The 15,518-nt window shown below is 41.8% G+C and overlaps 1 protein-coding gene across 2 annotated transcripts in view; it reads left to right on the forward strand.

Moving 5' to 3' along the window:
• The window catches only part of cd276 (CD276 molecule), a 125,847-nt gene that overhangs the window by 67,670 nt on the left and 42,659 nt on the right, over positions 1–15,518 (forward strand). For both annotated transcript variants that reach the window (XM_080033284.1, XM_080033285.1), the window contains exon 7: positions 14,482–14,619. In XM_080033284.1, the coding sequence (XP_079889410.1) occupies positions 14,482–14,619 (138 nt within the window). The remainder of the gene's footprint in view (positions 1–14,481; positions 14,620–15,518) is intronic.

A 15,518-nucleotide genomic window follows, 5' to 3' on the forward strand; every position in this document is an offset into this window, starting at 1 on the left:
TTTCTTGCGGTTGCTACACGTCGTCACTTACTTAGGCCCATCTTTGCAATGTTGGCGGAACTTGAGTGCAATAGTCACTTTACCACATTGTGTGCGCGGTCTAAATTTTTAATTAGCTTTTAAAACAAGAGGGGGCTAGGCACCGGCTAAATGTTTAAGAGGGAATCATCAGTGACAGCTATCACTAGCAAAAACACACTATCGGGGCGAGTTGATAATGCCAAGCACAGGAGCGTGGAGACTATAGAGTGACAAGGACAAATTGGAATGAAAGGGCTTAATAGCCATTTAAAAGCAAAGTGTGTATACTATGCATTGATTCTGCTGAGCAAACCCAAACTTCATTTGTCGACCTGAACTACAATTGGCTCCTCTAAAAGCATTGTTAATTAGTTTGTTCCAGGAGCTTGGAGGCAATCGTAATTAGCTGAACATATTGTCTTCTAAACAAGCTGCAATGGCAAACCGTTACCTATATACACTTAGAGCATTATTAGCTTTATGCTTTATTTCGACCACGATAAATGTTATTCCAATATTTAATCACGTTTAATTTTTTCCAGTATTTTTTTCAATACTCTTCTTAATCGCTTATATCAACTAAACTTTCCATAATCATTTGCAGCACTATTCTGAAGGTTATTAAATAAGGATTTGTTCATATATTGTTAACTGTCTGATTTATAATACACACACACACACACACACACACACACACACACACAAACAGTTATTGCCGAAACAACTCCTTGTGTTACATCATCAGCATAGTGCAAAGTGGGTGAGAAGAAATATCAACCCGGATATATAACTTTAACGATGTTGTGACACTTATTACTGAACTCGGCCATTCAAGTGTTCATTTAAGTCACACACACACACACACACACACACACACACACACACACACACACACACACACGCACACGCACACGCACACTCTTATCCTTTTACAAAAACACCATATAACATTCATTGTTGATTCTGTCTGATAACAACGATCAAGTGTGTTTATGAAGCAACACAAATCCACAGTAAAAGTTGCTTCTAACATGACAATCTCATTTTCAAATCCAAAATGGCAGGATGTATAAAGTATATTTAACCTTACATCACAAAGTTATGCAAGTTCCATCCTAAACAGTAAAAAAAAAAATATATATATCCCGGACCTCTTCAAAGAGCGTAACTTCTTAGTATGCTTCTCCCACTGCAGTATTACTAGGAGAATATATAATGACAGATTTCTTTAAAAAGACATGGCTCTGTATGTCTTTGCCTAGGGCTCTCATTATAAAACAGCATTTCTCATTTCCCTACGCTGCCATCTTTGAGTGACTAGCGGAGAGAGATAGATGAATAATCTTAAAGCTCTCCAGTTAAAGGCCGAACTCGGGCTATAGTGCATGGTTGGCTATTTTTCTGAATCTCAAGAACAAACAAATAACAACATACTCTTAATGTGATTACACCAGAACAAGCTCAGTTTGAGTGCAAATAAATGCAAACACTGCTGAAACTACAGTAGAGTTCAAAGGTCATTGCTAACCCATTTGAAGCAGAGAGATGGTGCTTTCCCATTGCATGGTACTAGTTCTATGCTACTCTATCCTACTCTACTCTAATCAGGTATTTTCCTGGAGGTCGTTTCTACATTATAAGATAGCAGCCGACCAATAGAAGTACCATTTTTGCGTAGCTGGTTGGTATAGCGGCAAACGTTAAGCGCCTTTCTACTCAGTCGTCATCAGGGATATTTTTCGCACATTTTGATTTTGGAAGACATTACTTCAGGTCCTTTACCACTCCAAGTTATGTCCCGTCGTATTGATTTATTAATTTTTTTCAACATGCGTAAGTGCTCCGCTATCTATTCAGAGAGTTGCTGGTAGACTCCATGGACCTATAAAGAAAAGGACAGCGGATTGAAGACATGGCGGCCATTCATTCGATTCATATGAAAACATTAAGGATAGACTTTCTTCGGCATCATGGGAGCCAGCCCCTCCCTAGCACATGACGTGCAGTGTAGGTTTTCTCTAGCATTGTAAGCTAGAAGTCAAAGGCCCCACCCCTCCTCGGGGCTAACGGCTAAAACTGAAAATAAAACGGCTAAATAAACGCTTGAGGTGGCGTTTTGAAACGAGAAAACTTTCATTGCACATGGTCTATAGATAAGTATGAGCCTATGATTGATATCCAGGAACATTTTGTGGAGACACATTCCTGTTTCCTGCTTGTATTGGAGTGAATGGGGATGTCCGCTTCCGGGCCTCATGAGAATGAGCGGAGACAGAAAGCTCATAAACTGAGACTTCTACAGTAGATTGGCTGTGTGCTGTGCAGGATAGGGTGCCACCCACTGATGATGCAACACTATCTGACCAATCACTGGTACCTACTTTTTTTTGGAACGTCTACAGAGTTGGTACCAAAAAAGTATAGTTACTTAGTTAAAGTAGATAAATCCAGGTTGCTCTGGTGGCGTAATACTCCTCCATAGTGGATGAACGGGTAGGGTTGAGATATGTTTGATGGACACCTTAGAGGTGGACGATAAAAACGTTTAGTAACTGAAACAAATTCAAAGTGAGGGGCGACTGTGTCTCAGTTGGTAGAGCGGGCCGGCTGATGATCAAAGGGTTGGAGGTTCGATCCCCGCCCTGCCACCTGTGTCATGGTTGTTGTGTCCTTGGGCAAGACACTTCACCCACCTTGCCTCGTGTGAATGTCGATAGTTAGCCTGCTATCGGTGTATGAATGTGTGTGTGAATGGTAACGTGGGAAAGGAAAACAGGTCTCCCTTGAAAAAGAGTCTTCGGTCTCAATGGGATTTACCTGTATAAATAAAGGTTAAAAAAAAAAGTAATTTGTTGTCAATGTAATCCTAATATTCATGCTCATGTTTTTCATTCTGGTCTATAATCCATATCCTCTCAAACCGAAGGCCATATCATCTCTGTTTTGCACTGTACGTTGTTACAGCTACTGCCAATCTCTTTCTACAGTGCTACTCACAACCTGCATAATGTCGTTTAAATCACATATGTCTGCGGCGAGCCCTGTTTGCTCTGGTTGAGGTAGTATGCATCAATCACTGCACCAGTGTTGTGTGGATTTGATTTAAGTGTGAGCTCCTGTTTTGTCTCAATGGGTTTTATATCTCGTTCACTTTATTGGTTCTTCCCTTCCCTGCCCTTGTATTGTCTGAATGAATGTCTTTATCACTACCACCACGAGACTCATGTATATACACATATATTTATATAAGCTTATTTTAAGAGTCCTGCATTTGGCCTTTGCTGTGCTTCTTTTTTTTTTTTTTTTTTTAACCTTTATTTATACAGGTAAATCCCATTGAGACCGAAGACTCTTTTGCAAGGGAGACCTGTTTTCCTTTCCCACGTTACCATTCACACACACATTCATACACCGATAGCAGGCTAACTATCGACATTCACACAAGGCAAGGTGGGTTAAGTGTCTTGCCCAAGGACACAACAACTATGACACAAGTGGCAGGGCAGGGATCGAACCTCCAACCCTTTGATCATCGGCCGACCCGCTCTACCACCTGTTCATGGGCTGCTCGATTATGGCAATAATCATGAACGGGATTACTTTGATTGATATTGAGATCATGATTATGTAATACAATTATTACATTAAATTTGGAAACATCATGCATTAAGTACATTTAAGTTTTAAATTTTTTAGAAAATCTGTCTTTTTTTACAGTGGATTTCATTGATTTTGATATAGTTCAACTGCTAAAAATCTAAAATAACTAAAAACAGCTGTCTCAAAGCCTTGTCCTGATTTAAAAACATTATTTTGTAAAAGTCATTTATCTATATCTATTCTATATTTTAACAACTGTTGGAAATCCAGATTGTAATTGCTATTCAAACTCAATGAATTGCACAGCCAGCCCTACTCTCTACTCTCTATTCTCCAGAGCTGTATAGGCCCTCGAGCAGGGATTAACCCCACCGCTGCAGCTCAACCCCTGGGCTAGCCCCCGGTCCAACCAGCTCTGCTGTGATCTGCCCTGGTCCCCACTCTCTCTTCCTTTCATTTTCACAACCAGGCAGAATAAGGCCCAGCTATCCCCCCTAACAATTACATTACACGTAAAGGCTCCATTGGAATTTGAGTTTTCGCTTATCCCTCTCTCAAGTTACCACACTCCAGAGGGGGTCAGAGCGCAGGGTCAGCAATAGTACAGCGCCCCTGGAGCAGTTTTGGGGTTAAGGACACAATGGTAGAGATGGTGGGCACCATATATGTAATAGCAGCCACCACTAGTTTTGCTACTAACACCCCCTGTCTGGTGCCGGGGATCCAACCAGCGGTTGGATCTCCAGCACCAGACAGGTAACCACCTCCATGGTTACTGGGAGGAGGAACCAGAGACCTCATGGTTACTGGGAGGAGGAACCAGATACCTCATGGTTACTGGGAGGATGAACCAGACACCTCATGGTTACTGGGAGGAACCAGAGACCTCATGGTTACTGGGAGGAGGAACCAGAGACCTCATGGTTACTGGGAGGAGGAACCAGAGACCTCATGGTTAATGGGAGGAGGAACCAGAGACCTCATGGTTACTGGGAGGAGGAACCAGATACCTCATGGTTACTGGGAGGAACCAGATACCTCATGGTTACTGGGAGGAACCAGAGACCTCATGGTTATTGGGAGGAGGAACCAGAGACTTCATGGTTATTGGGAGGAACCACATACCTCATGGTTACTGGGAGGAGGAATCAGAGACCTCACGGTTACTTACTGGCCCCTCTTTCCTCTACTCCATCCTTCCAGAATATGCCTAAGGACCCTCAGTGGACTTCCCCTGCCCTGATTGGATATCAAACCCTGGTTTCCCCCATAGCAAAGTCAGTGGTGTAACCTATCCAGCTGCCGTTACTATGAGAGAGAAAAAAACTAATTGACTCTTCCTCCGCTCCTCTTCATCCCTACAGCTTGTCTACAATCATTCTTGAGGCTCGAAGCTCTCCCTCTGTCAGGGGACATTACACTCCTTTGGTCACAGCTTAAGAAGGGGCCTAGCTGCTTTCCCTTCTAGGCAAAAAAGGTAAAACTGGGCTGACAGTTCTAGAGAGAGATGGATAGAGAGAATGGGGGGTGGGAAAGAGAGAAACAGAGAGAGATAGAGAGGGGAGGGAGGGAGAGAGAGAGAGAGAGAGAGAGAGAATAAAGCAGCTTTGATGTCAACCACTGTCTCCACACGTATATCAGAAACCAAGATGACAGGCAAGGGAGTCTTAGGAAGCACTTTACTCCAACCAAAGGTGCCGCGGAGAGAAAACACTCAGGGCTTGTAAAAGATCCTTGCAAATCTTATGCTCTCACATTCACTGAAGCCCCCCCCCCTCCCCCCCCCTCACACACATACACACACACACACACACACACACACACACACACACACACACACACACCCAAACAATACCTAAGCGTAGTGTCCCCACACTATAGTGTCTTTGAGGGACTGAGGGAGTCTCATTCCTCAGTGGTGATGTGCCCTGTGTTACGGGCTCCATATGGCTAGTGGTGTTTTATCATACTCCTGCCTGGCCCCGTTAAAATATCTATTTTTACCTTATAGCACGTCTGCTGCTATTGCGGACGGCAAATGAAACACAAAACACTATAGGGAGAGGCACCACATAGAAGAAGTAATAGCTGAGGACATGTGTGGTCCATATAAAGCTATGAAAAACAAACATTCATTTGAGGGTATATTTGTAGCTATAGTTGTAGCTACTGTTAGCACATGTTCGTTGTACATACATGTTTAAAGGCAATTGAAAGTGCACACACACAAACAGTGAGAGAGAAACACACACACACACAAATACACACACAGACACACACACACACACACACACACACACACACACACACACACACACACACACACACACACACACACACACACACAACTGACGAGGACAGATAATAAAACAAAAGGCTGCAATTTGGAGCACCACAAACAATATAAGAAGTAATATGAGGTGTGGTCAATATAAGCTATAAAAAAAACACTGCAAACATTAATTGTGGGTATATTTGTAGCCACTGTTAGCACATTTCGGTTGTGTATATATAAATGTTTAAAGGCATTTGATAGTGCCTCAACAAGAAAAAAACTGCAAGTTGAAGCACCGCATATAATAAGTAATAGCAGAGGATAGGCTCCAGGTCTGGTCGATATGAGCTATGAAAAACAAACATTAATTTTGGGGTATATTTGTAGCCACCGTTAGAACATTTTAGTTGTATATATAAATGTTTAAAGACATTTGATTAGTGCTCGACAACAAATAAAGCTACTAGGGATGGTTGGCCACAATAATGCATTCCATTATATGTGCTATCTAATAGACTAGCATTTAATTAAGCAATAGCACATGAGAGGGAGCATGTTGTCGCTCTATATCAGCGCTGCTTTGATTCGGTCGTAGGTACATTTTTATATGACGAAAATGAACGATACAGATATGAAAATAGTCATTGTGGAGTTGGGGATTTCACAATTTAATAGGGAAATGGATTTATGGAAAACACTTGCAGGAAACTTTAACCTCTGTAGCTTTATTGACACACTTAAAACTTATAGAATCCTATTAAGAAAAAAAACGCTGCAAAAACACATTTTGCATGCAGTTTAAATGTGCTTAAACGTGCAGAATTGCCTCATGACTCCACGCTTTATTGTGGTAGTAAATTATATGAAGTATAAATTAAGTAAGGACGTAAATACAGACAAGAGTGGGTGGCATTCATTTCTGTTTTTATGATTGTCTTGTTTCACTCTCTATCTAATCATGTCAGCTCTTCAATTAGACAAGCTAGCTAACAAAGTCTTTGGCAGATTTCAAAATAAGACAGAATTCATACATATTTAGCTTGCTGTAATTTATGTTATGGTGATAAAATAATACTTTTGACATTTCAAATGACTGATACACATACAAAATGTATTATAGTATTTTATTGACACACATCAAACACATAGAATCCAATAGAAATTGAAATTCACGAATGCTGCATGCAAATTAGATGTGCATCATTTCATTTCTACTCCAGGCTTAGTAAATGATGCTAGTAAATTATATAACAACTAATTAAAACATCTACTGTATCTATAGTGTTGTTGTCTTCTCATATTATGATATATGTATTATGGGGCAACCGTGGCTCACGTGGTTAAGCGGGTTGGTCCAAGGGTTGGCGGTTCGATCCCCGCTCTGCCACCAGTGTCATGGTTGTTGTGTCCTTGGGCAAGACACCCACCTTGCCTCGTGTGAATGTGTATGACTGCTGTATGTCGGAGGGGCCGTAGGCGCTGAATGGCAGCCACGCTTCCGTCAGTCTGCCCCAGGGCAGCTGTGGCTACTATGGTAGTTTACCACCACCAGTATGACTGTGTGTGAATGAATGGAACCTGGAACCCTGTAAAGCGTCTTTGAGTGCCTTGAAAAGCGCTATATAAATCCAATCCATTATTAGTAAACATGTCTGTATTAGATGAGGGGGGTTATGCTCTGGTTCTTATGAAACAATCCGTTTTTTGAACCAATCAAGTCAGTTCTCTGCCCGAACGTATTATAACAACAATGGCCGCGTTTCCCAGAATCGATCGTTCTTTGGGGCCAAAGAAGGGTCGAAAGAAGGGTTCGCCAAAGAACGAGCGTTAAGATACGGGTGTTTCCCAGATGCCATCTTAAGTGCCTTCTTTGGAGAACGCGTAAGTTGAAGCGAAAGAAGCTCTTTGGTGGGAGCTGTCCACCGCGGTCGTGCTGAAACTGAATAAATCGATGCCAGGCGAATCGATCACCCACCTCTTTATCAGCGCATAAGTCACACACAGCGCCCCGTGGTCTCCCCCACACAGGTGGAATTAGGCTACGCATGTAGGCTAACGTGTGTGTGGGTGCGGGTGTGTGTGGCAACAAGTGTATCAAAGTAGTAATCAAGCCCATTAGCGCATATATACCCCGTGGATATAGGCACACACATGTGATGTGAGAATGGAAGAAAGCGGCAGCAAAATAAACAAGCGGGCACCGTCGTTTACCGCGGAGGAGTTGGGCGTCTTAGTGGACGAGGTCTGGCAGCACCGGGCAGTTTAATTCGGGGGAACAAGGGGCAAAAAGAACATCACGGTGAAGAACCGTGTTAGGCAGGCCATAGCCGAAAATATGTCCCCCTCCAGCCCATGTGGCCTGCGTGACTGGCGTGCTGTGAGGAAGAAGTGGCAGGAGTTCCAGAACCAAACAAAAAGGAAGAGTGAGAAGGTTTCACTAATCAATCTCCCTTCTTTGCAGGTGATGCAGACGCAGTAAAGACAGCGCGGAGTAACCCCTCCCCCATATGGTTTCAATAAACTATTTTGGTTTCTTTTCAACCATGTATTGTGTGGATCATTTTGCATTGAAATGAGGGTGTCAAACCTAGCAACAAAAAGTCCCAGGCAATTTGTAATGTATCTAAGCGTAGGTTAATGACGTGTGCGTATTGTGCGCCCTTTCAACAGCATTCCAGTGCCAGACTTTCAGGTAAAGCACCCGGACAGTGCAGCAATAATCATAGTGTGCAGGACGTTACATGTAGCCTACATCTGCTGGTTCTGTTTATTTATTTCAGCCTTCAGGCCTGAGAGTTGATATGGGTGATGTGTGGTGGTTGTGGGTTTATGGTTTAGTGCTTGGTGCTTGGTGACTGGTGGTGAAGAGGTAGGGGCTGCGGGTTGTTGGACCGGGCTGAAGGCAAAATTGCAGCGGGTTGCTCTGGATGTGTGGAGACACCAGAGTGATCAGCCGTTGGATCTCCGCACGGGGCAGCCGGTACTTTGCCTGGACGGCCCGGTCTGATAGCACGTCCAGTGGGGAGAAGTGCCGACGCACGTATGCATTTATGTAAACCGTCTGGCTTCGCGCACGGCGAGGCTGTTGGTTCGCAGCGAGAAGGTGTTGTATTGCAGCCATGGTTTCTCACACGCGCGGACTTTGGCAACGCCTTTAACAGGTGGAGCCTCTCTGAATGAGGTTCAGCTGAGTTCAATTAAATCTGTTTCTTTGATATCTGTGAAATGCCACAGGGTTGTTGATGTTTTTTTTGTATGTGTAGTAGTAACTCACATGTGTGTGGAAAACGTAAACGTCTAATTCATTAAAACATTTTTTTTCTCTACTATTAGTCTATGTTTCTTGCGCCAGTGGTCCGCATTGAGCATTGTTTTATTATTTCGAAAAGTGGAGGAAATACATTTCCCTGACGCGGCATGATCACTGACGATTTGGTCGCTAAGAAAGGTTGAAAGAGTGGGTCAGCTCCGTCTTTCAGTTCCATCTTAGTGAAAGTACTACTTTCGCTAAGAACGAATCTGGGAAACGCATTCTTCTTTCACAGCGTTCTTAAGAGCGCTCCAAAGTAGTACTTTGCCCAAAGAGGCTCTTAACGATTCTGGGAAACGCGGCCAATGACTGTTGCCATGGACACTGTTTAATGTGTCTACGCCCACAGAGTCCTGTCAAACGGTCTAGACAGTAAAACAAATACTTTTTTTTTAAACTAAGTTTTCTTATATTTATGAACATTTATTTTAAATATGATTTTTTGTCAAAGTTTATTGAGACACTCATGTTTAATACCATATCTTGATTTGAACTATTTAACCCCAGGTGTGTAGAGGCTTTAATGTGTATTCTAATGTGCGCCACCTATTCAAATATCTCAAAAAATGCCACACCAGTAAAAGCTATAGTTTTGCCCTTGTTTTGGTTGAGCTGCTGTGAAGTGTTGCAGACTGTCGGTAATGTGACAGTGCGACCCAAAGCACTCCATCCTTTGCCCGGCAGCGCACAGGGGGGGGGAGGAGGGGGGGGGGGGGGGGGCACAGGAGAGGATAGGTAAACAGAGCCATTAGAGACAAATCTATTTCTGAGGAAAAACAAAATCACATCATCAAACAAGTGAAAAAGAAAAATATGATCCCCGCAAGGCCTTTGGGGGCCCCGGCCTTATATATATATATATAGCGATGATAGCCCCGACGATGGCATTTGTCTTTATCAGTCTGCCTTGAGGGAGGTAGCGAGAGAATGCGAGAGAGAGAGAGAGAGGTGGGAAGGGGTGAGAGAATGGAAAAAGACAATGCGAGAAAAAAAAAATTGGAAAAAAAATAGCGTGCCATCTTCTTTACCCATCACAAAGAGAGACATATGTGTAACTATTTCGGCTTTATGATGCGTGTACAGACCCTATATGATTATCCCTCTATCATACATGTTATTTGTGGATACGCTGTTGCTACGACGGCGTGGCGATGAGATAGGCATTCTTTTAAACGTAACATAGTGAAGAAGGGTCTCGGAGGACAGCGCGACCAAAAGTATCATCCGTCATGTCCCGGCCCCCGGGAGGCACACGCAGCTTCATCACAATGACAAGATTGACTTTCCAGATCTTTATCCTTTTCTCTGTGACATTTGTGTTGTTTATCCTGGTTTGCGGTATAGTGCGACCGGAGATTGAGTATGAACAGGGGGGAGGGGGGGGGGGGGCTTGTGTGTTGGGACACACTCTTGAAATAGACTTATATATGGTTTAAAAAGACCGTAAAATGAGGTTGTATTAATTATGTTAAATAAATATCATGTAATAATACATTTAGATTTGCCTCAGCGAGAATTGACTGTATTTTATATTGGAGGCAGTGATTATTTTGAATATTTCAGTAACAGTTGACCAATTATAAGTGTTATTACAAGAAGCCTGAAGTAGCATTAACAATACTTTGAGCCTACAGCCACGCTAGCAGCTTTGTGGGGCTGCACTCAAAGACAACTGCACTTTTGCCTAAATCCTTAAAGACTTACTTCACCGGTTGGAATATGAAGGCGTATTGAACTCTGAGGTCCTATGTAGTATAAATGTGCAAAACAAATTGAAATCGGATCATCCTAGCCTGAGAAAAGGCAGACAGAGTGTTTTATGGTCTCACTGTCTAACCCTACATTTTCCTTCTTGTGACATCACAGTAAGGGTCAGGATTAACAGGACAGCTGGGCCAAGGGAAGACTGAGGGAAGAAAAACCTAATTCATTATATTATAATAGTGATTTTATAATGATAGAACGCTGGTTCCGTATGGGTGAAGTATTCCTTTAAGTCACCATGCCAGGACATACCTTGGACATTTTTTAGCAATCTATCCAATACTTGTTGAGACTTTTTACTCAAAAGGACAAATATGAACCTCATGTTGATGCAAGAAGGAATGTCAATGGATCACACATGTCATTGAGCTTTAGAACTCTGTGGACATTGAATATCTGAACAAACTTCCATGGCAATCCTTCAAATAGCTATTGATGTAGAATATCAGTCTGAACCAAAAAGACATAACGACATCCATCCAATAGGGGTTGATTTTTTTCTTAATAAAGGTAAATCCCACGTTACCATTCACACACACATTCATACACCGATAGCAGGCTAACTATCGACATTCACACAAGGCAAGGTGGGTGAAGTGTCTTGCCCAAGGACACAACAACCATGACACAGGTGGCAGGGCGGGAATCGAACCACCAACCCTTCGATCATTGGCCGACCCGCTCTACCACCTGAGCCACAGTCGCCCTAGAGACAGAAGGACAATCCCATCCTTAAATCAAGGTCTTCAAGCTCTGCATAACAAAGACTAAACAGGTTTTTTACATAACCCTTTTTTCATATAATCATTGAGTTCATGTCCCATCTCCTGTTCCCCTTAGTACTGTGTTTGGCGGGACAAATCAGGGACACATTTATTCCTCAGTTCCTTCCAAACGGGGGCTGGATTTCCATCTGAGGATCCCTCACGTCCAACCAAAAGCCTCTATTTGCCCTCCATATTGGCCAGAGCCTGTATTATACCCCCTCTCTCTCTCTCTCTCTCTCTCTCTCTCTCTCTCTCTCTCTCTCCCTCTCCCTCTCCCTCTCCCTCTCTGTCTCTCTTTCTCTCTCTCTCTCTCTGTGCCTAGTGCCAGGTCCTTACAGATGCTTCATCAATTCCCTCTTTCCAATGCCAGTCATTTTTTTCATTATTATCTTCCCAGAGCGGGCACACTCTCTCTCTCTATTCTCTGAAGGCTGAGACCCCTGTTTGTGGTATAGCCAGACCAAATGCTATTTAGTGGCCGTGCCGTTTTTTTATCCCTTTCTTGTCCCTCTGTTAGGTTTGACAGACCCCAGGGGAAATTTGCTTTGTGTCTATGATATCCCTCGTGTCCTGCTGACCAGTTTAAAAAAAAAATATGTCCTGGTCAGTTTGTAGTCAAGCCAAGATACTGTCACTCATCCTGACAGCTAATTGACTCCAGTATGTCATTGTAAAACGTAAGATAAGGTATAAGCTGGTGAATAAGGGCGACATTTGTAACTTATAGATAACGTTGCGAAACTTTACGAGTTGATTTACTTCTCCAGAAATGTTTGAATACATGTGTGGATTTGTAAATATTTAACTAATTACGCGTACATTTGCATGTATTTGAAAAAAAGAGAAGAATGAAGTTGTTGGATGAAGCCAGTTAAAATCGCTATTTCATTTGTACAACATATTTTTTTGAAACATTATTTTGAAAATCTAGATGTTGTTGAAGCCAGAGTTCAAATCATTTCATGTAATTCTCATTTTACTCCATAGTTTTTTTTAGGACAGATTTTTTCAATGCAGCCTATTTTTATACATCATTTTATAAATCAAAAAATTACTATAGGGGAGAGTGGCCTAAGTTGTGCAACTTTTCACTCAAAGTGACTTTTCTTCCACGGTTTTCTAGAAACAAGGGGTGGCACAACTTCCAAAATGCACAACTTAGGCCACTCTCCTCTACTATACTGTAGCTACTGTTCCAAAAAATATTTTTGTCATGGTTTGTAAGATGTTGTTTTTCACGTATTATACTACTAAATACTGAACTTCTCTTTCCTATTTGGAGTGCAATAATACACATTTAACTGCTATTCAATGCTAAATCAATCACATCAGAACTTGTAGGACATCTGAGTAATGTGTAGCAGCAGGCAGGGGGTGGGATAGTTAGCGCCAACACACTCCTAACGCTTCGCCAAAGCTGTTTGAGTGAAACCACAAGACAGACGTGTGCGACTGGTTAGCTATATGTACCATCTGTTGTTCAGTCAATGACTCAAAGTGTCTTAATTGGAAACTAGCAAAGATAGAAGCTCACATATAGCATCTATTGAGCCCTACTGTGTCTTACCCTGCGTTCCGAATCGCATACTTTCTACTATTTAGTATGCCAGAAAACAGATTTAGGATGTCCCAATACATGCACGTCAATTGTAGTATGCTGAAAATACATAAATGTCCCACTAACTCCAAAGGCATTTTGGAGTATTCGTCTTTATTCTTGACATTTCTCGACACAATGAAAATAAATCTTCCTTATCTGATTTTTTTTCTCTCCTGTGGCCCTAAAACTCTTCTGTACTTTAGTATGTAGTGTAGTAAAAAGAAAAAAAAGTATGTGATTTGGAACGCATGGTTAGAGTCAAACCTGATGCCGATTAGTAGGTCGAGAGACTGGATAATTCTGGATTTTTTTATGATGATTAACTCTTACGGCATCTTGAAACCTGGTCTGAAATAGTAACAATTAAAGATGGATATCAAAATAGGGTGTTTCAATACATATTTACAAAAAATCTGATTGAAAATAATTATTCCTAAATATTATAAAAACATAGTTAAAAAATTCAGCTTTTTTTTAAAGCGTAGAGTAGAGTAGACCATTTCTCAGTCTCCTTGGCAACATTCATTGTTTTTATAGAACATTCGGGGAAGAGAGCTGCCGTGATTGGATCATAATACTTACTGTGTCATAAGGACCAGAGCATAGCCCGACTCATCTAAACCAAAATCCTGTAACTTGTATCAAACTTAAATGATCATATCTTTAATTTGGATTGATAAATATGCATAATAACTCTTTTCAGGTGCTTACTATCATACAACTAACTCCCCGAAATTACTGTACATAGTTAGAACGCTATTGTGGGTTTGGGTTAACAGGGGCTTTATAACAGCAAAACTGTCTTATGGTGAAATAATGGTGATGGATACAGTAGTGGCAGTAGTGGTCTTATTTTAGCTGTGTGAGAGTGAATAATGAGTCCCTCTGTGTGCCCTTTGCCTAGTGAGGGCGGGGCGGGGGCACTGAACATACAAGACTGGTCAGGGAATGTTCTCAGTATACATTTTTGATGATCTTAAGATGTCCTAATCATTATAAGACATTGTGTTGGTGGTGATATTATGTGTACGGTTGTAAAGGCTTAATCGACACACTAATTAAAACAAAAGAGCAACAAATATACAAGTCTTATTTTAGCTGTGTGCTGGTGAATAATGAGTCCCTGTGTGTATCTCTGCTTCAGGTCAGAACATGGCCTTCCCGCCCGTGGCCCTGTGGGTGACTGTGGGTCTGTCTGTCTGTCTGCTGGTGCTGCTGATAGCACTCGCTGCTGTCTGCAGACGCAAGATCAAGGAGAGCTGTGAAGAGGCACGGAGGGAAGGTATGGTAAAAGGGAGTGTGTGTGTGTGTGTGTGTGTGTGTGTGTGTGTGTGTGTGTGTGTGTGTGTGTGTGTGTGTGTGTGTGTGTGTGTGTGTGTGTGTGTGTGTGTGTGTGAGGGGGTGGGGCATTCTACAAGGGTCAGTGTGTGTTCTCAAGGGGTCTACAATGCATTTACAAAATGTTATGTTCAAAGTAAAAAAATACACAATTTTATTTTTGCAACGGTCTGATTCCAATATCTGGGTTTTGGAAATCCGACGATAAGGTTACTGTCCGATATCAAAAAGATAATTATAAAACATGTTTGTTCGTGGTCATTTTTTTTGTATAATGTTATACTGGCTTGAGCAACAGTAGAATAACCTTTTCATCAATTCTGAAAATGCGGAACCTAGGACCAAGTTATTATATTTCAAAACTAAATATATATTTTTGCAAATAGCTGCAAATACAAGTGCTTTAATCAGTGGGTCACATGCTCAATCAGCATTATTGTAATCACTCTTTAATAGATAGTAACTTAACAGATCATTGAGGAGATGGAAATCTTACAGAGTACAAAATTAAGGTAACGTGAATATCAAGTATGAATCAACAGTGTTTCATTTTGAGCTAAATGCAAAAAAAAGATACATTAAATAATTTTCTCTTTCTTTTTCTTGCACTGTATCAGCCTACTGCACCAAACCCAGTTCAAGGGCCCTAGCTGTTGAATAATGCATGCTAACCTATCGTGCTCTCAGGACCTTTCCAAGCCCTTTTCTCAGGGCCCTTCATTAACATGCAGAGTGACTCCTTAAAAACCCCCTTCACACAGCAGGGCCAGCAGATGAGGGGGCATAATTGCGACGTGTTCGAGTGAAAGCCAGTGATGAGATGTTATAACCTAGCTCAAGGAA

This window comes from Ammodytes marinus (assembly GCF_949987685.1).
Source record: "Ammodytes marinus genome assembly, chromosome: 1".
NCBI classification, from domain to species: Eukaryota; Metazoa; Chordata; class Actinopteri; order Uranoscopiformes; family Ammodytidae; genus Ammodytes; species Ammodytes marinus.